General features: G+C 42.9%; 2 protein-coding genes across 16 annotated transcripts in view; one reads left to right on the forward strand and one right to left on the reverse strand.

Moving 5' to 3' along the window:
* Window positions 1–26,403, forward strand: part of LOC146833112 (complement C3-like) — a 1,368,049-nt gene that overhangs the window by 1,011,199 nt on the left and 330,447 nt on the right. Inside the window, exon 29 of the mRNA XM_085600736.1 lies at window positions 21,195–21,364. Coding sequence (XP_085456862.1) covers window positions 21,195–21,364 — 170 coding nt within the window. The remainder of the gene's footprint in view (window positions 1–21,194; window positions 21,365–26,403) is intronic.
* LOC146833113 (uncharacterized) overlaps window positions 1–26,403 on the reverse strand; it is a 787,180-nt gene that overhangs the window by 311,627 nt on the left and 449,150 nt on the right. The window contains exon 6 of one of the 15 annotated variants that reach the window (XR_014960519.1): window positions 25,286–25,421. The exons of the other annotated variants lie outside the window; for them this stretch is intronic. The gene's annotated coding sequence lies outside the window, so the exon portion shown is untranslated. Of the gene's footprint in view, window positions 1–25,285; window positions 25,422–26,403 lie in introns of those variants that run through there. 15 annotated transcript variants of the gene reach the window in all.

The following is a 26,403-nucleotide window of genomic DNA, read 5'->3' on the forward strand; positions in this document are numbered from 1 at the left end:
CTTCAATCATTCAATTTATAGTTGATTGAAGCAAATTTAAGTAAAGTGTATTTCAGAGGCTACAATGCCTATCAGAATAAAATCATGTTGCTGTATGAAGGAAGCAATCGACAAATTATTCTAAGTGTATACTCTATCTGGTTTTGAATAGTGCATTCTTTAGGTTTAGGATAATTATATTTTGTTTATTTTTATCTCTGAGTGATTTTTAATTTTAATTGAGCAGGATGTAGAGTGCTCTGGTGCCTTAAGTTGTGCTGCACAAAAAAATCAAGACCACATAGGCACATAATCTGTTATAAATTCTGCCAAAGTATTTTATCTGGAAATTTTTTAAGGGATAAAACAGTGATACTCTGCTCAAACCAGAGCGCTGTACATGACCTTAATTGGTTTAAGTGAAGAAAAAGCGAAAGAAAGTAGGCCCCTGCACCCTAACTTTACAACCTTAGAATAAAAACACATAATATATACATTTTCAAATAATGCACAGTGAAAATACAAAGAGAAAAAAAGAATACTGTATCAGCATTGTACCTTCTCTACATTATCCTCAGTGTTTTAAAATGTGGCTTTGAGAAGACTGAAGAGAGGTACTCTTTGTTAACCTATTTTTATTGATATTATTATTTGTCAAACAGTATAACCCGTCTTATACAGCATATAGTAGTCAGTGCACATATAAGTGAAAATACAAAAATCATTTTGGAAATCAGGTTCCTTTTTTACACACTGTATCAAACCTAAACCTACATGGGCAAAAATCTTTTTGTTAGCCGATATTGAGCAATGATTTATTTATGAGTAGTTGCATGGATAATATCCCCCTAGAATTTTCTTAGTCTCGGGGGCGCACCCAGCTCATATCCTCTGCTGACATGTACATTATTGCCCAGTTCTCCGTTAGCAGTCTCAGCAGAAGTCACACTTTGAGCTGAGTTCCAATTCTCAGTGATGCTCCAAGTCACCTCCTCTCACATGGGCTTCTTCCTCTGCCCTAGTTCCAGAATCACCTACGCCTGCCACCGAAGATATGCAGGACATAGTCCCACCTTCAAGGTCATGAGATCTGCCTCCTAGCTAATGCCAAGGCAAGGCCTAGCAATTTATTGCCTGCCTTTTTAAGTGTGGGGCTGTGGAATCCTCCAAGTACACAGCTCTCTGGTGCCACACCCATCTCCCTATCCAAAGCTCCACCCAAATGCCAGATCCTTTGCTCCTGGTAAATTTGTATTGTAGGGTAATTACATACCATATGGAAAAAATATGCTGTTTGGGTCATGCATCTCGGAACAAGGCCTTGAGTCTCTACCAGTCACATCTACGAATTTCCTTGAGGAAGGGTAGATCTGATGCAGAAACTTAAATTGAGTAAACTTCAGCCTTGTATTCTGTGACACATTTTTGCATATAGTTCAGTATGCTGTCCTATTTTGCAGCTTCTATTTCATGCCCCAGGTTCATCTCCCACATCGCTTTGTGCTTAACCTTCACTTTACTGACCATCCAATTAAGTGCCTTGTAGGACCATGTTACTAAATGCCTGACATTCCTTATGAATATGAGCAGCTGTAGTACAGTCGGTGTGAGGCTTCCTTCACTCATGTGTTCCATGATTCCAAAAGGTTGTGGACTAGTGCCCCATCGTTCACAAATTGCCAAATCACGTTCCTCTACTAACTGCTCCTGTGGGTTAACAGACTAATTTCCAAAGCAATCCCCGACCGTGAGTAGATCTTCCTAAGTTAACTGTATCAGTTGCTGCACATAAAAGACTGATGTGGGCTCCCCATGTATTAGGCCGATCAGTGGTAACTCTGGGACATAGAGAGGGGGATTAATAGTTATTTTAGCATCGCTCCTGCAGCACCTCAGGCCAATGTTTCAGACTCAATCCTGAATCACAGTGAGAGCAGCTCTAAGGCATTTTGACCGGTTAGCCTCCTGCAACCTTCTTGTCAGCTATGCTAAGTGGCACATGCAAGTTCTACAATAGATTTTGTAGTTCAATGTGCCCAGCATCAATGGAATCTGACAGATGTCATTCTGGTCTCTGAGGAGACAGCTTAAGACATGCATTGGTGACTGCTTAAACACAGTTGGTCCAGTGGCAAATCCCTCTCACCCTCCAACTAGAACTGACAGTGGTGTCAGATGTGTCTCTGCTGTGCTGAGGTGGTTATCTGGGGGAGGTGGAGCTTAGGAGACTATGGTCTCCGGTGGAGGGCTAGCTCTGATGGCGTTCCTGCCATCCATCAAAGTGAGTCTGGTACATGTTCTCAAGGACAACACTACTGCCATGTGGTACTGCAACAAGCAGGGTGGAGTGGCATCCTGGGTTCTTTGTTAGGAGGCTCTGAGCCTTTAGGGGGTAGCGGGAATGTCAGGGCATTTTCCAGATCACAAACAACCTCGCAGAGTCCTTGAATTCCAGCGTGGACAAACTAAGCAGGCAGTGTCCATCAGAACACAAGCGGTGGCTACTTCTTGGGGTGGTGCAGGGTGTCTTCCAATAGTGGGTAGAATTCTGGATAGATCTTTTTGCCACAGTTGAGAATGTGCAATGTCAAACATTTTGTGTGTTAGTGATTCCACAAGAACATACAGTAGGAGATGCATTCTGTCTGGAATGGAACATGGGAATAATGTACTTCTCTCTGCCCCTGTCTCTCCTGCCCAGAGTTCTGAAGATCAGGAGTTGCCAGACCCAAGTCATCCTTGCAGAGTCATGTTTGTTTATTTCCATGGCTAATCACAAAGAAATACGTCTGGCTATGTGTTGAGTAACAAGAAATAAGATGAATGAATGAAGAGAGAGAGTACTATGTGGAAGAAAAGGGGGGGAAGAATTCCCTCAGGACAAGAACCCTCACTCACTGTTAGGTGACATGCTTCATCATATGGGTTCCCTCCTCACACCGTGGTGTGGGCTTTGACTCCCCGAGGGGAGGAGGAGTGGTGTTTTCTCCGAAGATGAGGGTTAGCGTACAGATGAATGAGGGGCAGAGTGCAAATAGAGTGATAGAGTGTGGTTTAAAAATGTCTACCTGGGTCCACTGAAAGTTTATTTGGTGGTCACAGTGACATGATTAAAACTTCAAGAGGATTAGCGATTCAACAGATATACCCTAGTTCATAAGCTCAACATGTTTCTTTTGAATTTTGTAATAAAACCTTTAGATTTATTCTGCTGATCTATAGCTCAATGATTGAGTGGATCTTTTACATACTACATTTTAATTTTGATCATTTTGATGTGTTTGAAGGTGCCTTACCTTGGAAATACATTGCTCATGGAACACTGTCTCCGATTCATCAATCTGTGGGCGTTCTCATGAGGTTACTTTTTTGGGGTATCAAAATTTTGGAGTTCCCAGCGCCCACAATGGCAAATAATCACTACTAAATGAATGTGGCTCAAATGCTCCAAATCGTTCTAAACAGTCCTAAAATCAAATAATAGATTGTTTAATATAAAAATATGTAGCAAGTAATACATTGCCATCAAGAGAAGTTCAGGTCACCAGAACCTGTTGCCTGTTTTTGCTTACTTCATTTTTGTAGGTTTTAGGGCTCTGCACACTTTACAACTGCTAACTAGTGCTAAAGCACTTGTTTTCTCTCCTTTAAACATGATACCTTTGACTTACTCCCAATTTGCGTAATACTTTTCTTGGAAGTCCCTAGTAAAGTGGTACTAAATGTACTGAGGGCTTGTAATTTAAATGCTACTAGTGAGCCTGCTGCACTCATTGTGCCACCCACTTGAGTAGCCATTAAACATGTCTCAGTGCTGCCATTGCAGCCTGTGTGTGCAGTGTAAAACTGCAGTTTCGACTTGGTAAGAAAAACCTCCTGCCAAGCCCTCATTTACATACAAGTCACCCTTAGGGTAGGTCCTAAACGGACCAGACGGCCGGGTGCAATGTATTTATAAAGTTGGACATATACTTTTAGGTTTTACATGTTCTTGCAGTGAAAAACTAATATATTTGTTTTTCACTACTGTGAGACCTACTTCTTCCATAGACAACATTGGGTTAACTTATTACAATTCATAAGTGATAACTTTCAATTGGAGCAGGTAGGAATGTCGGGCTTCGTGCCTGAAGAACTGTAATTAAAAGCCATCTTTTATGGTAAGGTTGGATTTTAAGTCACAGTTCTGAAAATGCCACTTTTATGAAGTTGGTATTTTTTTGTCCAAGCCATTTGGTGCCTGCAGTTTGTCCCATTTGGTGCCTGCAGTTTGTGCCAGTGACTAGGTGTAACTGGCAGTTGGTCTTTGTGTATTGTTCCCAGATAACGATACGAAAAGAAGATAGGTGTTGGCAGGATGGGCCATTCTTTCTTGTTGAGAGGGAGGAGCTGTCACCTACCACATTTGCACATCACAAAGCCTCTGCCTGAGCCCACTCAGAAAGGGTTTGACTCTAGTCTTTTGGGAACCAAGACAAGCTGGGGCAGGGCAGAGTGGAAGGGGTTTCTGATACCTCGTCTCCTACTTCAAAGTGTGCACCACATATAAATATTGGACCCTTAGACCCAACTTTTCAGTACACCCAACTTTCAAAACCTATGGATTAACTCAGAAGAAGAACTGCAGTGCTTCTCTGCAAGAAGGACTGCCACCATACTTGCCTGAGTGAGGACTGGGCATGCTTCTTGTACCCAGGACCACCAGAATGACTCCAAGGGCTAGTTGTATGGCCTCCTTACCAGATCCTCAGGGACAAACGGCTCAAACCACCTTGGACCCAGCAGCCTACTATGAGTCCAACCCTCTCAAGTAGTGCCACCCCAGTCCTGGACCCTTGGGAGTGGGGCCGAAGGTGCTGTGCCAGCCCAACTCTGGTCCCAGCAGAACCAATGCATTGCCTCCTACAAACTCCGCATTGGAACTGCTGTGGAACGCAACCCCGACTTAGCACTTCCCATCGCAGCCTCATCGCTTTCGCCGCTGCGTGACACATCTTTGATACCAGCAGGTGTGAGAAGCATCCTTGGAGCAGGAATTCACATTGCAAGCCCCCTCATCGACTCCCTCCTTGACGACAATGCAGGACCTTGCATCGCAGCCTCACAGCTCCTTGGAACCAGTGCTGCATGAAAACATCTCCAAACCAGAACCTCACATTGCCTCGGCTGCATGACACATTCTCGACTGGGGACCGGCGTGAACAGATAACCACAGTTGGTGCTTTATGTTTTTAAGCACTATATTCCCTGAAATTTGCTAAATTGCTTACACCACGGTTCTACATTGGAGTTTTGTCATTTTGGTCCTACATTTTTTATTTAAAAAACTCTATTTTTCTAATTGGTGTGGGATTTTTCTTGTGTTGTGTGTCACTTTAATACTGTTTAAAGTACTGCATGAATATTTTACACTTTGTCTCTAAGTGAAACGTTACTGGCCGGTGTCAAGCTACCAGAGGGTTGAGCATGGACTAATTCAGGGTTTGTTTGTGACTAGGGGTGGGCGGAACTCACGGAGTTTCACTCTCTAGAATTCTGTGTGGTTACTTAAAAACTCTGCAAGATTCCGCTGAGTTCTGAAAGTGGGCGCAACACGGCACATCGCACTTGCGTGGATTTTTTGTGCCTGGAAGCTTATTCCACACTGTAATGGCACCAGATGGACACCAGATAGTGTTGCTTCTTTCTGGCGCTCGAGTAGATCTACTTGAGCAGCAGTGCTTTATCTGCCCCGACTGCCTGTGTTGAGAAATCTTGCCGGGAGGCGTTCTAGCACCTGAAAATCACGCTAGGAGATGCAGATCCTCATTTGCACTCGCCAATGTTAAGTTGGCAAGCACAAGTGAGAATCTGCGTCCCTGCACATGAGAAAAACTCCGCCACATGGTGTTTGGCAGAGTTTTGCCAGAACTCCGTGGTCCAAGCGAAATGCAGAGTGGGCAAATCTCCACAAACTCCGCCGGCGGAGTGGAATTTTTCACCCCTGCTTGTGATTTCACCCTCACAAGGATTGTGGTTGCTGATTAAACTCTCTATACAATAATGGGAACAGGCAGTTAAAATAACAACTCATAGGAATTAATGTTAAATAAATACAAGTATTTCAAATTTTAAGTTTTCTATCTGTCTGTCTGTCTGTCCGTCTATCTATCTATCTATCTATCTATCTATCTATCTATCTATCTATCTATCTATCTATCTATCTATCTATCTATCTATCTATCTATCTATCTATCTATCTATCTATCTATCTATCTATCTATCTATCTATCTATTCAGAAAGACATAACAACAGACCTCACCTAGGTATTTGTGAAATTATACAAAATATAATTAACACTTTGATATATCAAACTGAGCCTAACCACAAAAGAATAAGAAACGGATACATTTATCAGTCTTTAAAAACAATAACATCGCCCATGGTACATCACTGTACTATTATGAACTACAGTTTCATGTAAAATTGTTCGGTGCAGGCAGATTGTGAAATCTAGATCATTGACATGTTTCTGTGAGACGATCTTATACTATCCACCTGCTACAGGATATTCAATTATCTAATTTAATCTACCATTTGTTATATTAACACATATTGTACAGAGACAATCTAAGTGATTTCTCAACCCTGTTATATGGACATAGCCCCTTTGGGCGCTTCCTAATTACCCACTATTTAATTTCCTATGGGGCAATGGCGATACTTAATCCTTGATTTACAAATATTCCTCCCCAAGGGTTTGCTTGACAAAGGTGTGTTTGTTTACCCACATTTAGATTTTAGGACTTGCAATTGATGATAGACTTTCTTCTCAATCTGGGTATTCATCTGTTAGACTAGAAATTAACACTAATGTCAACACCGGTCATTCAAACGTAGGCGCAGAGCTGGACACATGAAAGGGAAATGTGTCTCTACCACAGGAAGGATTTGTTTAAATTTGTCAGACAAGCCTTCAAAGACGTCTCTTTCAGTCAAACAGTTGTCATCTCTTTTGGGCTTCATGGCATCATGGGATATCCAGTAGTGCCTGGAGTCAAATAAATGGGATGGCAGCATACATATATCTCCCAAAGCTTTAAAGTCACTTTGGTGGTGATGCCAGAAAAATAATGTACATTCTATTATTTAAACAATAAGGAGTGACGAGGTCCAGGCTTCTCTCCCAGGAGTCTTAGACCATCTGTAATTGGAAGCTGGTGAGAACATTCGACTGACAGCTATATATCACACAAAAGCAGAAGTGTTAGTCGGCAGAACTAGTGGGTCTTAATCAGTGAAGTGCTTGCATCATCTCATGTACAGCAGGCAGAAGTTGATCTGTTTCTCTTTGTCACAAAAGAAAATCCAAAATTCACACTTAGGCCTCCATCTTTCCAGAGCCACAATTTCTAGTAAACACTCTTTCAATGACTTGATTCGGACGATTTCTTTTTTTCCAAACAAATGTTTCTAATTTTTATAAGAAAAGATAGTTAGTGCACACGCTACACACATTTTTCTGAATAAAGAATTGCAACATGCAACCATTATCAATTTAAGTGGGTCATCATCACCTCTCCATCTCATCACAAGTAATACAATGCACGCACTTGTTTTAACAATTAAGCAAACTTAACAGCAGCTTGGGTCTCTGTGATCAGCCTAAGATCGATAATATACAAATACCAGACCTCATAGGGATCAAGTAGTCGGGCCAGCGACATGTTGTCTATGTATTATTATTTCACTTGCTAGACACCACCTCAGGTTTCCTACAAGAAACCCTCTGTCCCATATGTCTTGCTCCATCGAGTGTTTCAGCTGTCAAACTGATCATCATCTACATTCAGACATTATTTTGTCCCATGCACAGGCTAAGTCACATTTTCTCACCCCCCTTGGTTTCCATGTGCAATAGAGTACTCCCACATTCAGTCCACTTTATTGCTTCCCACTGCCATTTAGTTCAGACTAAGGGCCTGTTTATGACTTGGGCAGTAGGGAAGAGGGCCGCCACGCCATCGCCCTAGTCTCACACACCAAAGTCGACCACCACCGGCCAGGTTATGAGTCCATTTGTGGTCTGGAAGCGGGAAGCGCAGCGTTCCTGCAGCGATGCAGTTCTAAGGCTCATATGTGAGCTTTTGAACTGCAGCGCCGAAGGAGCGCCAAAGCAAGTTCCTGTACGGCATGGACTGTGCAGTCCATGCCATTCAGGACCTGGGGTCCATGCACACATAGGTGCCCAACATGTGCCCCCCAGAATACACCCCCATGCACAGGAGCACTCGGGGGCCCATATTTTCCCTACCGCCACACTTTTCATGGCGAGAATACCACTATGAAAAGTGTGGTCGGGAAAGTAGTAATATGCATGGTGGTGCCGCAGCAGCACTGCCAGCATATTGCTGCCCCAGGCCCCTACTCCACCGCTGAGTGATCCCGGATCCCTGGCAGTTAAGGCAGTTCTATGGCGGTCCGACCGCCGTAGTTGTAATACGGTGGTCGGACCTCTGGTGCGACGGCCACCGCACCTCCACCACGGGTTAGGCTGTCCGATGTGTAGTGCACACATGGTTTGTGTTGTACAAGACGCGCTCTAAACGTGTTGAATGTTGGATATGCCAGCCATTGTCCATACAGGGCTGTATTTCGATTATTCAGATGGCTGTGCTTCAGAAGTTTCTGTATCTCATCAATATCCTGGTCAGAAATTGAATTGCGGCAGTGTATTTTAAGCAGCTAGGGCAAACACTTAGCTTTCTAGTCTGGGGAGGGTAAACAACCTCCTCTCTGGTGGGACATGCTGACCCAGCCTATGAGAGCTGGTGGTCTAGCTGTACCAGATTTGCAGGTCTATTATTTTGTAGCTCAGGCACACTACGTAAAATTCTGGCTCTAGGGTACTGAAGTGTCGATACATGTCCAGATGGAACGTATCATCAAACCTCCATTGAGCGCACTGTGCAAGCGACCCTATGTACAAATGGACGATGTTGATATTGTTGACATGGCCGGTATGACAATATGGCCTACTGGGCCTTATGCCGCAAAGAGAACTTACCAATCAATGTTACATACTCCACTGCTGTCAACTCTGTACACCCTCTTGTTTCCTCCCATTTTAGAAATGCAAACAATACGCACCTTTACGCTGGCAGATATTGACACTCTGGGTGACTTTTTTCCTGGGGGAGAATTCATTAGTCTGGATGACTTTTAGGCCCAAGCAGGGCCATCTCCCATGGTAGCTTTACTCTACTATTGACTACGTTCTGCTGCAAGAGTAGTTTACCCAGACTTCCCGAGCCTGCTGCCAGGATTTGAAGTACCTATGCATTACATACAGCTTGGGGACATGAGTCAATCCATTTTGTTTCTTTATGCAGAAATAATTGCCCCCATCCAGCCCCACTGTAGCAGGATGGACTGGGAGAGAGAGCTGGATCCCTGACAAATGCCATACTCACTGCTGTGCGCATGTGCGAGACGACCCTCTCACATATCGTCATAAACATATACACTTTAAATTCCTGAACCATTGCTACATCCCCCCGAGCAAATGGCCAGCTTTGCTGATGCCATCTAGTGTCCTCTAAGAAAGGCGGTTCTATTATTGTGGGTTTTTACATGTTGTATGATGCTGCCCTAGTGTGACTGAGTACTGGTCCAGGGTGTTCAGTCTACTGAGCGACATGATGGGCTCCGTCCTACCCCCCTTCCCATTGTAACTTTGCTGGGCGCTCCCATAGACTCTCTCAAGTGATGCAAAAAGTGATCCCTGAACATGACTACTGGTCGTTTGATATGATATATTGCAAAGATTAGGCTGATATGTGTGTTCAGGAGCTGCATCTTGCCTTACAGACTTCTGGGACCCACTTCGAACATATTTGCTGCAGGAGGCTGACGCCTCCTCAATGAACAATGCTGCGGCCTCCACCTCCCTCACACCACAGACTCACTTATCAATTTAGTACTGCATCCCATATTGTCAATCGCTACTTACCACGGCCTCACCACAAATGATTGTATAGTTTACAATTACTTGCCCCCCATTATCGTTTCCACTCTCACCAATGTATTTATTGTACCCTCAACTTTCTTTCGATGTGTGCTATTTTGTCTTATATATATCAATAAAATTAATTAATCAAAAAAAAATCAGCAGACTATGCCACCATCTTCCTGCAGGAATTCAAATCGCTTATGGGCAAAATGACCACATAGAGAGTAGAAGAGTTATAGAAAGGCCAGGGTAATACTCCCGTTATGCTGCCAGAGGTACAGTGAGTTCAAAGGATACTCACAAGACCTCACCTACCTCCAAAGGCGGTCTGTGCAAAAGACATCTCAGCCCTTTCATGGCTTAAGAGGACATTGTAGTAGCAGAGGTCGTGAACACCACCAGGAACAGTAGTCGTCCTTTTACTCATACACACTGCAGGTGCAACCAAGCCGCCATATGTCCCCTTCCCATGGTCAGCAGGGGCCAGAATTTGTTTTTTCATACCTGGCTCCAATGCTATAATATCATAGTAATAGGTGACATTACAGATTGTTTAGAGAGGCAGCACCCTCTCCTTCATATTTACACCCACCCACATCTTGTCTGCTTTTCTCAAACTTCAGCAGACCATATCACTAGCCTCCGGCAGGAAAAGTAATCCATTTTGGCCAAAGAAGCCATAGAGAGGGTGCCGGAGACAGAGAAAGGTGGGGATAATACTCCTGTTATTTCCCATATGGGATGGGGCAGCTCATGTTGATTCTGGATTTCCAACCAATGAATGCCTTCCAGCGGAAGAACAAAGTCAAGTTGCTGACTTTGGCCTGGGTCATATATTGCCTGGAGCCACAGGATTGGATGGTTTACTTGGACCTGCAGGTTGCATACTTTAATGTGCCAGTGATGCAGTCCCATAGACGCTTTCTTCAGTTCGTAGTGGGGTCAGAGTATTTTCAGTTTGCTGTTTTACTCTTCATCCTTACCTCTGACTATCACATGTATATAAAGCTTATAGCAGTGGTTGCATCCCATCTCCACAGATCAGGAATACAAGAATTCTCATACTTCGCTGACAGGCTGCCCATGGACAGCTCACCACAGTCAGTCGCAGACTACCTCCAAACAATGGTCTCCCTTCTTTCATTCCTAATGTTTTTCATCAATGAGATGAAGACCCACTTGACACCTGCAGAGAGGTAGAGATCAAGGGCCTTTGGTATCTGGCAGAGCAAAGGTACCACTTCAACCTACTGGAACTTTGTGCCATTTGGATAGCACTGAAGTCCTTCATCCCATCAATCAAAGGAAATGTGGTTCAGGTCTTAATGTGTAACACAACCACCATGCGGTACTGCATCAAGCAGGGCAGTGTGAGGTCATTGATCTTATGTCAACTGCGTCTTTCAAAATGACTGAACCTTTGGGATATCCCACTGGTAGCCTATTATGTGGCAGGTGTACTGAACGCTAGGGCAGATAAGCTCGGCAGACCATAGTTAGGAGACCCTCTATGGTGTCTTCTTCAGAGGTGGCTCAAGGTATCTTCACTCAGTAGGGTGTGTCTAGGTTTGACGTTTTCATCACTGTCAAGAAAACACAGGGTCATGATTACTGCGCATTACAGTCTCCAGGTAGAAATTCCCTGGGAGACATGACCTGTCTGTAGTGGGGTGCAGGCCTCATGTATGCTTTCCCACTGCTGACCTCTTCTGTCTGAGGACGATCAGGAAGTACTGGGCCCAAATCACCCGGATAGCTCCAGAGATGCCCTGGAAAGTGTGGTGCTCTGATCCGTTAAGACAGAGTATTTGCCCTCTGATCAGACTTGCTCTTCAGATAAGACCACCTGTCTCAACAACAGGGTGAGACCCTGCACCCGAATCTTTACAACCTGGTTTTGACTTGCCTGCAGAAGTTGTGGATGTTAGGCTTGTGACATGATCCCCTCTAGCAAATCTATTTATTCCAGTTGCTGGGAGAAATCTGAGGCCAAGTGTGGAGATCACAAGATTTCCATGTGTGCTCAGCTAAATTGGTATTTGTCCAGATGATGACCTGTTAAATTTTTAAAGGTCTGAAACATCATCAATACCATATCAGCAACAATGACTACTTTTGCTCCTCTTGTATAGTATATTCAAAATAATTATACGGAATTAAGTCACGTTAGGTACACTGTTGATTAAGTTGCACAGTCTGTTGCTGTACCTTTTGTTTGACCCTGTTCTGCGGTCTGATTACTTCAATCACCTCACCATATGTTCACCTCTCTCAGGCTGAGCGCATATGTATTTACCTATTTATTAATTGTATAGTCTGTGTATGTCCTACATTTTTGCAAGACATAAAGAATTACATTTTAGTTTACATAGTCATTTCTTCTCCTCACTTATGTACATTTTCTTTAATTTATTGAGCAATGTGATAAATTAATTGTACCACCTAGTACTGCTTTTTACTCTTTTTGTGAATAATACCAGGTTGCACAGGTTGCACATTGCTGTTGTTATTTCATGTGCGTAGAATGACACTTGGATCCTTTGCAAGTTTACTTTGTTGTTATCTGCTTTATCTTTGGCTCAGCAAGGTTTTGCCATGGGCATCGTTAATTCTTATTTGTCCCCCTTTCGGTGTTTATAGAGTTGCCTGACCAACCTTTGTTATTCAAGTCACTTCCTGTGAGGAGTTTTCTAAAAGTACTCAGTTACATACTCCCACCCCACCCCACCCCACCTTCATCTTTCATTATTTATCAATGGGACCTTAATTTTGTCTTTAGGTCTCTAATATGTGTCCTTTGAGCACATGCACAGTTGATCTCTTAGCCGTCTGACTATCACAACGCTGTTTTTCATCGCAACTACTTCTACATTCCACGTCAGAGTTGCAGGCACTGTCAATACAACTCCCATACACCTCCTTGTTCCCTGACAAATCGGTCCTGCAGACTTGTGCCTCACACCTGAAAAAAGTCATGTCACCCTTTATGTGATTAAATCCATTATCTTACTCACTTTTTATATGCACAACATTCCTGTAAGGAGGGTTGGACACACACAGAGATTTCAACTTTTGCACAGAGTGCATGATGCAGCACCAGAGGGGAAGGCAGTATAGAAGCAAACCCTGTCCAGATGACTCATCCTGCAAATAAAAACATGCTATGCCACTGCCAAGAAGGGCCTCCTGAAGGTCTGTGGTCTCATTCCACAATAGTCAAGGCTTTGACGGCAAAAGAGTTCTGCTCTTTTGTTGAGATCTGCCATGCTGCTTGCTTGTGTGCATCTACACACTTTCACTAGGCACTACTTTCTTGACAATCAAGTCTGCAGAGAGGACCCTTTTTCCTGTTTGGTCCTTTTGGATTTCCTAGTGCAAGTCCTCCTCAGACCCTCCACTTTTTGGGAGGTATTCTTTGGTATGTATTAAAAAGTTGCGGAATCTGCAGTTAAAAGTCTCGATCACAAGAGCAAGTTTACTAACCACGCTCTTTCCCTCCGTTATGTGGAATGGACCCCTAAGAATGTAATTAGGCCTCATGTTAGATTTGACACACTATCTCAAAACATTGGGGACTAGGGCCGTTATTAGGTCCAGCATACATTCCCCTTCAATATATGATACAAGAAGGTATGCAGTTCCGGAGAGCAACGGAAGAAAGGAGGGGACATGGGACTGCTCGGTCCTAAGTCCAGGGTGATGGGGGGACCGGGGATTGCCCCTATAGGAAGCTGGGCCCTTACACACACGGCAGAGTGTTCCGCTTTATCATAGGGCGTGCTCCTCATCAGGTTGGCGCTGCAATACCTGACGGGCTCCCTATGAGGGGCTCTTGCTGGCGGCATAGAGTGGGCAGGTCATATGGCGCACTTGACCCACCGCAAGCGACACTAGGTACTTCTTAGTGTCCTCTTTGCCAAGAATTGATGTTGATGTCAACCAACCCCATTGAGGTCGGTCCACCACCATCAGGTACCTCACTGTAGGTTTTAAGTTTGGTTCATCCAGGTCACTAACCAGATTACCAACCACTGTGTAGATAGTTCTTACAATTTTGTCCTGATGAATTGCCACTTGATCTTAGGACTACCAAAGCAAGAAACATGTTGACCATATAACTTGCGCTACTTCTGAGCATCAACTTTATGTTTTAATTGGGTTTGGAGGTCTCGCAGATTAAAGTTTATTCTGGAGTACCTCCATATCCCCTTTTTATTCCACCACTCGGAGCACCTACACTTTTCACATCCCTCTACATGACAAGGCCCTATACCCACACGGCACCCAATGGCATTTTGGAATAAAAGATCTCCAGCAAAGAGCCCCTCATAGGGAGCCTGTCAGGTATTGCTGAGGTGACCTGACAAGGAGCAGCCCTATGATGAAGCATTACACCCAGTCGGGTGTGTGAGGACCCTAATTCCTATAGGGGAAATCCCCTGACCCCCTATAACCATGGACTGATGACCGACCAGTCCCATGTTCCCTCCTTTCTTCCTTTCCTCTCAGGAACTGCATACATACTTGTATCACAGATATGACACACTGTCATCTACAATTTTTCACGATAGTTCCACGTCTCAGGGTGTGGAAAGGGTCAAGGTAAAACTGATGTGATCAAACCGGGGTGGCACCAACATATGGCTCTACGTCACTTCTAGAGGTTTTGAAGGTCACCATCAAGTCAATAGTGCAACCTGCCTGCAAGCAAAAGGAATTGCTGTGAAAAGATTTGGCTCCTGTCTGGTGTTACCTGCAGTTCATGGTGGGCCACAACCATTTCCATTTGGCTGTGCTCCTCTTTGGCCTCACCAGTGCCCCTTGGGTGTAAACTAAGTTGATTGCGGTGGTTGCAGTTTATCTGCAGAGATCAGGGCTGCCAGTCTTCCCCTATCTTGACGACTTTCTGTTGAGTGGGCTCACCCCAGGCTGTCGTCTCCCACCTCCAGACTACGGAGGACCTCCTGCACTCGCTGGGGTTCACAATCAATTTGCCAAAGCCACACCTGACTCCATCTCAGATGCTCCCTTTCATCGGAGCCGTTCTGGACACGGTGCAGTTTCGGGCTTATCCTCCTGAAAAGCGAGTCCAGAATATTAAGGATATGATACTGATGTTTCAGTCACTATCCTGGATTTCGGTGACATTTACTGTGCTGCTGGTGGACCTCATCTTCACCTGCATCTTGCTTCTGACTCATGCCCATTGGCATATGCAGGCTCTGCTGTGGAACCTGAACTTCCAGTGGGAGCAGCATCAGGGAAATCTCTCCAATATGGTCCAGATCTCAGAGGGAACTACAAATCACCTGCAGTGGTCGCTTATGAACCGTAATTGGGTCAGTGGCAGACCACTCTTCCTTCCGCAACCAGAAGTAGTGACAGATGCGTCTCTCCTGGGATGGGGTGGCCATCTGGGAGAGGTGGATATCAGAGGACTCTGGTCTCCAGAGGAATCCAGACTACTGACCAACCTGCGGAGCTCTGAGTGATCCAAATGGCATTAAAAGCCTTTCTACCCTCTATTCAGGGAAGGCTAGTGCAGGAGTCCATGGACAACACCACCCCCATGTGGTACTGCAACAAACAGGGAAAGGTTGGGTTGTGGACACATTGTCAAGTGGCCCTGGGTCTCTAGACATAGCTGGAACTTCAGGGCATTTAACTGGTGATTTAACACCTGGCAGGTTCTCTGAATGCCAGGGCGGACAAACACAGCTGAAGATGCCTAGCGGATAACAAATGGTGTCTCCATCCAGAGGTGGTGCAAGGTCTCTTTCAGCAGTGGGGAGAGCCTTGGTTAGATCTGTTCAACACCTATGAGAATGCACATTGTCAACAGTTCTGCGTGTTTTTGTTTCCAAAGCGGCTCTCGCTCAGAGACGCCTTTCATTTCGAGTGGAGCTCAGGCCTTCTGTATGCCTTTCCACTCATACCACTCTTGCCCAGAGTTCTCAAGAAGATCAGAAATGATCTAGCCCAAGTCACCCTTGTTGCTCTGGATTGGGCACAGAGGGTATGGTATCCCAAGCTATTGAGCATGGCAATCAGTCCTCTGATCAGGCTGGTCCTTCGGGAGGATCTTCTGTCGCAGCAGCAGGGTAGGGTTCTTTACCTAAACCTGTCAATGCTTGCCTTCTTGTGTGGAGATTGAGTGGTGACATTTGGCAGCTGTTGACCTTCTGCCCTAAGTCTGTAATGTTATCTTTGCAGTCAGGTGTACCTCCACCAAGACAGTCTACGCCTGCCATTGTGCTAAATTTGTGGCGTGGTGTTCTGGAAAACATTTTGACCCCCTTTCTGCCCCTCTTTCTCAGCTGCTCTTATTTGTACTTTCCCTTGCTCAGCAAGGCTCTGCTCTGAGCACTGCTAAGGGATACCTTTCTGCAATCTCTGCTTCCCTTTGGTTGCCTGATCAACCTTTACTTTTTCAATCTCCAATTGTACATATGCTTTTTAAAGGTTTGAACATGTGTTCCCTTCCACTCTTTTTGTTATGCTCCAGTGGGATCTCAATCTTGTCCACACCTTCCTTATGTGCGCCCCCTTTGAGCCTCTACACAATTGTCCGAGAACTAATGCAGACTGGGAAGCCGAGGGTATCTTGAGCTTTTGTTTCTCACTCCCTTTAATGGTGAATAGCTATGATATGTCTTAAACAAATGCTGAAGGAAATAATGGACACTACACTACATTCCTTGGAAACTTATGTAACTGATTATTTTAAGTTGGTTTTTAACAGAATTGAATCCCTGGAGGCTACTGCAGCTGCACGCTTAGAGCTTATTAAAGAAACAGTACCTAGTCAAGGCATGGAGGATGATAGGGATCTAAACAGTTGCTCTCATAACACCGAGACGGTGATTCATTGTGGGCCTAGAGGAAAAAAACTTGTTGGGCATAAGGCCCTGACTGAGACACATAATAAAGAGTGGGACATCCACAAGGGGGGAACTATTCCTGCCCTGCAGATGATTACAACCAGGGGACTCCATATCTCAAGAGAGAGACACCCAGGATCAAATCAAGCTCCTCTTTAGAACTGCCACTGGATGTGAACCCGTATGTGATTGTTTTAAAGGAGGTCCCTCGTCTTAGGTCAGAGCAACAAGAGGGGTGAAGTGAGCACAGAAATAAAGTAAGACATTGGCTTGGTACAAAAGTGGGTAGGAGGCATCAAATGTTGGACTGAAATGTAATGGTTCGCCACATGCAATGAATTGGGCCAGGCCCAAACGTTTATAAAGAGGATTGTGTCGTTGTATATTTCAGCTTAGTACAGTTTGCAGAAAAAGAACTTATTCTTTTACCTACCCTTCCTCCAAACGTTAGTAGGATCAGTAAAATATTTGCAACAAAAGAAAGGGTTAAGATCCTATGCTAGAATATTGCCAGAGTCTGGACCTAATTAGGATATTCACATTGGATACATTTTATTCAGAAGTATCCTGCTTTATGCTTTCAAAAAACGTGGGTGATTTATCCTTTCTGTTTGGAGGGATGCTGCTCCCTCTGTACCCCTCCTAATAAGTCAAGTCATGGCAGGGATAAAGGCGAGTTATCAACTTTATTAACTGTGACTCTTCCAGGCAAAGTGAATAAATAGTTGTAAATTTACATTACTATCAGGTCATTAGGATTAACCTAAACGATAATCTGGACATCCTGTTAGTTAATTATTAAAATACAATTTTAAATAGTATTATGGCTAGTGTGGTATACACCTTGGTAAATGATCTGAAGGGCTTCTTAGTTAATAGGGGAAGTGAGATTTGTAATCTTTGGATCGGAGATTTTAATAAATATATATGTTCACGAGATGCTAAGGCAGTTTGTGGTATGATCAATAAAGGGGGTGAGGAGATGTCCCATTTTATTCATGGTACTTATGGAAGTTGCATTGAATAGGTTTTTAATGAAAATGAATAATGGTCTTGTTAATGACATTTGTACTTCACAAGAAGCTAACCAACATTTGGTAAGCTCAAGTATGATTGACTTTGTGCTAGTATCCGAGAATGTTAAAACGTTTATAGAAGACTTACAAATTTTACCATCCTGTGTCAGCAATCATAACCCATTACCTCTGACTCTCAAGTGGGATTATTTGTGTGAATTGCCGTGTTTGCCCCGCCAAGGGATGGTGATGGGAAGATGGAACGGAATGGTACTCTAATGGGATAAAAAAGACTCGGGCAAATTCCTGTGCAACCTAGTGAGGAGGAAACGTGAACAAGTGAAACTTTGTCTTGGCGACACCGCTGAGGGACGTATTGTCATTTCAGCTTTTGTGGCGCTAGTAAGTTATATAAAGGAGACCCTATTGCTACGTCTAAGCAATCGACCAGGGAAAGCTCTTGCGTAGTTTGATTCATCTTGTACAAAGGCACATACAGCGCTAAAACGGAAATTGAAGTCTGTTCCTATAGATATGGGTAAGATTAAAGAATGTAGGAGATCCTATAAAGAAGCATGGAAAAAGCATGGGAGAGTCATTAAGGAGGATGCCTGAGAGGCACTCCAGGAGGCCTGTAGTAAGACTGATTGTGGAGCCTTCTGGAAGGTGGTGCCCCATCTTAGGGAGCCTGATTATCCGCTAGTGGATACAGTTCTTTCCCTAGAGAAGTGGGTCAAACATTTTGCATCTATTTATGCTTGAGGGAATGAAGCAGAACGTATTTATATAAACAGAACCGAGGATGGCAATTTAAATAATTTACCAGTACCCTTGAGCTGAATTGTGAGGAGGTTAGAATCACCATTAAAAGTGGAAGGAAAGTGAAAGCCCCAGGGTCAGATGGCCTACCTCTCAATAAGTTCAGTGATATCATTGACTTCTGGGTACCGTTGGTTACAAATGTTATAAAAGCTGTGGCAAAGTATGGCCTCCCTCCCACACAGAGTTAGTCTGTGATTGTTCCAATCTTTAACAAGCATTGGCATAGCCAATAGGTCTCGCCTTTGGGACCTTATAAGTGTTTAGCCATAAAACAGTTGCATAACTAAATACTTATAAGGAGACCTATTATCTATGCAAAGCGCCTGAAAGTGAAAGTGATCCCGATCACGATCAAACATCAAAGCGGCCGTGCGGCCGCGAAAGCGAAAGTAATCGCGGTAAAGCGCGGCGCGCACGCCCGCGCACATGCACTGTAGCTCTAGGCTGCCCTGGTAGCACTTTTTGGAGCCCTCTCAATAAGTCTCGCCAGACCAGCTCATGCGCTGGGTCAGGCGAGACCTAAAAAGGGCAATCAGTGTGAGTCAAGTTGTTATAGGCCGATCTCCCTATTAGACTCTAAGTTTAAGGTGATGGGGAGAATTCTACTGACAGTACCGGAGGTCTGCGCTGAAGAAAAGAACATTATTTGCAATGTTTAGTACGGTTTCCGGAAGAAATTGGGCATTATAGAGCAGTGTTTAAATATGTACCTCCCTATAAGTACGTAGACACTGGCCAAAAGGGATTACACTGGCCAAAAAGGGATTACACTGGCCAAAAAGGGATTACACTAGCCAAAAAGGGATTACACTGGCCAAAAAGGGATCCCTATACTTGGCCTTAATGATTCTGTCATATGTTAACCGCTGTAAATTATGGGGCTTATTGATGAATATGGATAGTTCCTACGGCAATCATTTACAGGGACTACTGCATGTGTCAGATACGGAAGAAGGAGAGAGTGTACAAAGCTATTCAATGTGGAAAAATGGGTGAGGCAGGGCTGCATTTTAGCCCCATTCCTATTCAATTTATATTTTAATAATATCAAGAAATGTTTTGGTTGAGAGAGCTTGTGGTATGCCACAAGTGAGGTCCCGTCCATTGCTCATTCTGTCATTTGTGGATGATGCTGTTTTGATGGCTGGTACGGGGGATGACCTTAAAATACCACTTGGTAACTTCACTATATTCATGGATGTTTTGGGGTTGAATGTGAATCAAGGAAAGTCTTTTAGAATGACTACTGGTATTGTCAGGAATAGGAATGGTCGGCACTTTCTTAAAGGTAAAAAGATGACCTTTACCGATACCTTTCCCTTTCTGAGCCTACTCTATAATTCCCACAACAATTGGGAATAATTGGTGGTAGCAATGATAATGTCCTTTGAAACCTATATGAAAGCTGTATTTAGATTTGCCAGAAAGCCTGGTATGAAACAATTCACGGTGATTTTCACAATATGCAGCAGTAAATGTTTTTCGGGGGCATTTAATGTTGCGGGATTATGGGGGTGGTCGGATGTGATGGGGTGGACGCCGGAACTGGCGGAATTTCACTCCATGGAATTCCGCGGAGCTACACCAAAACTGTGTGAGATTACGCCGTGTTCCACGAATGGGCGTAAATTGGCATGCCATGCTGATTTTCAGCCCCAGGAGCTTGTTCCGCGCTGAAAACTAAGTGTGGCCAGCACCACGCGGCGCTTCAGAGGGGGCTGCTTCGGAAGTTGGTTTTGCTGCCGCATGACTAGATTTTATACTCCAGCGCACGACCTCCCGCATTGTGAAAATCTAGATGGGTGCTGACCTAGCTCCTGGTAATCATGCATGGGAGTGCCAATTCTCGCTCGCCAGATCAATTCATAAAAGTGTATTATATTTGTAAACCAGATATGCATCTCTGGTTTACAAATATAATACATATTTCTGAAATGATCTATATCCGTGGCTGCCTCTCAAGGTGGTACAGCATATTTGAGCTGTGCAGAGAATTAGATGATCATCTGTTTATGTTACAGTAGGAATGATGATTACTGTCAATTATTTTTTGGGATGAACTGGTTTTACTTATTTTATATTGATTGTACGCTAAGAATTTTATTACAACTTAATTTATTGTGCTTTTATGGGTTTTTTTCTGATATCAAATACAGTCTTTTGAATAGAACTGAATTGGAAACACCATTAAGGTGCACACGTTTCACAAGATGTCTTTCGCTGTTGCCCTTCCTTCAAAGTCAAACCACTAGGCACATTCCAGGGACCGTCATGCCTTGGGGAAATATTTTCCCACAAAATTGCAGCAGTATGTATCCCTGCTGTTGCTGCTGTCAACTGGACACCTCATTCTATTGTCTTAGCCCATTATAAATTTTAGATGTAGATTTTGCCCAAAGTGTACTCTTTTGTCATTAATCTATTCAATCGTATGGATTCTTACCATTCATATGTTATCATTTTACTTGACCAAAGGTGTGATAAATCTTTTATTATATCTACAGGTAAAACATATTGGGCATTTAACAATAAAGAGAAATCTGTCTTCACGGTGGAAACAACTGCCTATGCACTGCTTCAAAAACTGCAGCAGAAGAAGATTGACGAAGCGCATAGAATTGTCGAATGGCTGATAGTGCAGAGAGACTTCGGAGGTGGTTACTCTTCTACACAGGTAGGCGAATAGGTCCGAAACCTTGGTTGTCAATGAGCACCAGTGTGGTCTGTCTACCTGGTTGAGTTCTAAAAGGTGCAAAACACTAAAGAGAGGCAACCTGGAATACATGGGCTTGCAAACTACTGCCCTAAAAGAGGGTCTACCCTTGTTATTGGAAAACAGTGTTTAATATCCCATTGGGTGATGTGAAGGCTGCTTCTCCAATGGAGATCCAGAATTTTAAATTTGTCAAGAGCCCAACCAAATTATGACAACATTATGCCCTGTCTTGTTTAGATGCTGCTGCAGTCCCCATACAGGTGAAATGAACACTAGACATGAATGATGCACAGGATTATTGAGCAGCTATTACATGTCACTAGTGGAGTTTTATGTGATGTTATCAGTGATATCACTCATGACTTTATATTGGACGACATCTATGGTGTGCTTTGTGAGGTCATGAGTAGCGCCTTTAGTGACTTAAGGTTTACCCTTGTGTCTTTATTCACGGCTTTTAAAGTGTCATGTGTTAATTTTACTGCCCTGCAAGTGATGTATTTTATTGAATTGAAAGTTATTTTATTAACATACAGCAGTATTTATGTGTGGGCGACAGCTTTAACATACACACGACCAAAATATTAATGAGATTCATTATAAAATGCAAGTCAAGTCAAGTCAAATCAGCTTTATTCGGTGTAAAATATACAACCATAAAAGCGTACTAAGAACAAACATACTTAGAAAAAAAAATACAATATACATAAAAAAGACAATTTTTGCATTAATATACGCATATTTTTGTAAAATACCAATGATTTACTACTAAAGGACAACACACATAATTGATCAGGGAGTACAATAGAAATTAAAATGCCCGACTATCATGCAATTAATTTATACATTCTTTATAAAATACACAACAATACATAAAATCTAATACATAATATCTCATGTAGAAAAATATACATAATGTGCAAAGTTGCATATTATACTAATTCATAAACAAACTTAGCTAGTTACTCTCATCAGGTTTCTCATATAGTAAAGCATCTAGATGTGTTAAATCTTTTCTTTTCCTGACTGCTCTTACTATGAAACAAATGACAGAGTACACAGTTTTCATATTATGGAAGCTGCATAAAAATGTAAAAGCATGTTTATAATCATAAAGTCTGAAGATTGGAAAAAGTTGTTTTAAAACAGTTTTCCGAATATCACTATAAAAAGTAAAAAATAATAAAAAGAGCAACGTAGACGGGGGTATTTCCATTGCACGGGCAGTTTGGTAAATTATAGGACCACGGTTCCTTATCAGAGAATGCAGGTATATGATGTAATGTACCAAGTCTAAGCCTTGTTAAATAAAATCTGTGTTAAGTGTTTCTTACCAAAGTTAAATATGTTTGTGTACCCTCCACCAAGGGGATTTCACAATGGGTAATAACACTTTGTTTCTGTCTTGCTTTGTTAATTCTATTCTGTTCTCTGGCAGAAGTATATCTCAACTTCAAATCATTTTTACTAATGTCTTGGATAGACACCGGATCCATTTTGTTAAAGTCTATCTTACAATATTTTAGTAAATTATAGATATGCTCTAGACAGGGGATTTTTTTTACTATGGTCAAGGTCCAAACAGTCCTTTATCAGGTCCGTGGTAAGTTTGGTCTCCTCATTTACCCACAACCCTCGCCAGAATGTAAGTCCCGCAATATTAATAAAATCACTTATAAACGATACCGACAGCTCTTTATGTATTATAAAATTGGCTGTAGAATCTGGGACAGCCAATACTCTTTTAAAAAATTTATTTTCTGGTGTTTGTAAGGACGTAGTATTTGCTTTCCCCCATATCGCTGACCCATAACAGGAACCCGTCACACACTTGGCTCTACATAAAGTGAGAATTTCCCTTATGGGTTTATTTCCCATTTTTGCTGAAAATCTAAAAATTCCTTCAATAATTCTTAAAAATTTCAAATTACACGAGTCACTGTGTGTTTTCCATGTGCCCTTACTATTAAAAAGAAGACCTAAATAGGAAAAAGTTGGAACTCTACCTATAGCTACTCCTCCCACGTTGTGTTATCTATGCTTCAACTTGGTTTTCCCACATGTCATTACAAAATTTTTCGTAAGATTTAGCTGTAAATCCTTTTCTGCCATGTACTGAGCACATTTCTCAATTAGATGTTGTAAACCATTCACTGTCCTTGATAAAAGGACGGCCCCCCTAGCTTCAATTATTAGGAACTGTGGGTTTGAAACCATACCTTATGCTGATGACTCCCAGGTGAAAGTCCCTATTGAGAAGAGTCCTGTGGTCACCAAACTTAAATTTAGACACTGTATGACCAGCATAGCGAGGTGGATGAAGAAAAACTTTCACCAGCTCAACTCCTCTAAGATTGAGATAGTTCTATTTGGTAAAGCAGAGGAGATGTGGACCCCTGATTGGTGGCCACCAGAGCTAGGAGACGCGCCCGCCCCTAGAGGATGGGCCAAGAACCTGGGCATAAAAATTGATAACAACTTATCAATGGAAGAGCAGGTAAAGTCGGAGGCAGGCACCTGCTTTGGAACCATGCGAATGCTCAGAAGGATCTTTCCGGGGATTCCGTTCATGGCCAGACAGACTCTGATTAGATCAGAGGTCTTCAAACTTTTTTACTCTGAGCCCCCTAAGCAAAATATTTTGAGGTCGGGCCCCCCTCCAAAACTTTATGACAAGGATTGGGGGAGCGGGAGGGACATGGCTGCGTGCATGGAGCAGGGCTTATGAGATGATTTCAGGAATATTTTTTCTATAGCTTATGAATTGCACCAAATATGGGACTTATAAAACAGCAAAAGCATCAAACAAAAACTGATATCCCAAACAAACTGCTCCACATAATTGGGGTGTTGTGAGCCCCTCACACTCTTTGACTCCAATGCAACTATACCTGCTGCCCTAATGATAACTGCAGTCCTGAGTATCAGGCTATCTCCTTTGCCTTTTTTACCTCTTCCCCTTCAGGATGGATCATCACCTCTGTCCTAATTCTTGAAAGGACAATAAGCTCTGATGCCCCTTTTTTTTTTAAAGGTAGACAGTCATAATTGTGATGCAGTGGGCCCCCCAAATCCCTGGCCCCAGTCCTGCTGCATCTGCTCCTTTATGATAACCAGCAGTGGCCACTTACACACTTGACAGCAGTACGGCTTCACTAATGAATGTCCCTTTAAAAAAAAAAAACACTTATATTGTCCCCTTCTTTGGGGTATCTCTCTGAAGAAGGGGTCTCTGGCCATTTGTAAACATAAAAATGAGTCCGCATACAGTGCTCCCTATTCTGGGCATTCTCTTTGACAATAACTATGAATCGCGCTCCTTTCCTCTGTCTCCTAGACCATTACTGTGAGGCTCCAAGGATCGAGAGGATTAGGGCTCTGCATCTGAATGCAACCCTGCTGGCCTTCTACCTGCCACCCCATGGACTCAGCTTTCACAAAAAAACTGCCCCTGAATGGTTAATACTGACTTTGAGATGCCTCTGCCTGAAATCGAAGTGTGGGTGGTAGTGCAGAAAGTTAAAAAAGAAACCATGGAATTATGAGTGTCTGCAGCAGCAGCAGCGTTTTCCACATAATTATCAGTGTACTGCATTTGCTACATAATCTGCAGATTTCAACAAAAAAATCTTGATTCTAGCTCAAACCGAGCAAAAGTTACTTAAAGCGTGACAAAGTGTTCCGGGGCAGTGGAAGGCACTTTGCAAAGATTGACTGGTAATCTTGTAGTTGCTTACTGCTGTATTTGGGTGCTACACTGGTGCTAATGAGGTGTAATATTTCCCCTGACAGCGTTACCGGGAGTTAAAATGACAAAATAATGAAGCAATGCTAACCACAAAATGTGGCGTATTGTGCCGCATAATTTACCTTTTCTTCCTGCATAATTTAGTCAAACCTGCCGCATAATGTTGTCCTCTTCTGCTGAATAATTCCAGTGGATCTGCTTAAAGCTTTATGGTGGCAAAGATCTATTCTTTTTAAGATGTAATGTAAAGGAGTTATCAGCTGGGGTCTGGAATAGTGGAGACACAAAAATGTCTGCATTAGATACAGTTTGATTACTTATTACTAAAAAGTATGTTTTGTAAGAACTTGTTTTATCTCAATCACTGCATCCTTTTGCAGCGGCCTAGCTTAGAGTATGTAAATACTGTTTTAAAATAATGACTTATATATTCACAGTGCTTTCTGCCACAGGCAGGGACCTCATAGCACTAGAAACAGGGCCATTGGAATCATGCGGCAGTAGAAGGCCAAATTATGCAGCATGGTTGACTAAATTCTGCAGCAAGCAAAGGCGAATTATGCTGCATATTTTGTGATAGCATTACTGCACTATTTTGATATTTTTACACTTGTTAACATTGTTCTGGCCTTTATTGCCCCTCATAAGTACCACATTAACACCCACATATAGCAATAAGCAACAGAAAGGTGACCAGTTAACCTTTAGAAAGGGCCTTCCACTGTGAGGTAACATGTGTTGCTGCATTTTTTGATCTGGAAATTATGCAGCAGACGATAGATTATGTGGCAAATGCGGGAAAAACATAACTATGCGTTGTGAGTGCAGGGTGAGTGTGAAAGTGAAGGGTGGGAATGAGGAGTGAGTTGTCTGAATGCAGGGTGAATTCCCAGACACTTGAAGTTAATCAGCATGTTATTGACGGGGCATAGGGTTTCAGATACAAGTTAAACTATTGCCATTATGGAATTAATCAGGAAATCGAGGGTGAAGGAAATAAATAATGTGCTGATCCTGCAGCAAACTTCCAGTCTTATGATTAGGATTGCCAGCTCATTATTTTGATGTTGCAGATGGTACAAAAATAAACAGTCACCTAAAGTCCTATTTTCAGAACTTAGCTGTGCGTACTCCGAGAAGCAAATATAAAGCACTTTTAAATGTGTTCTAGGGCTGCCTGAATGTTTCATGACTGAAAATAAAAGGAACAGACAGAAAGTCAAATTACAAATAAATACATACTTCCTTA

This window comes from Triturus cristatus, chromosome 4_2, assembly GCF_964204655.1.
Source record: "Triturus cristatus chromosome 4_2, aTriCri1.1, whole genome shotgun sequence".
In the NCBI taxonomy this organism is placed as follows: Eukaryota; Metazoa; Chordata; class Amphibia; order Caudata; family Salamandridae; genus Triturus; species Triturus cristatus.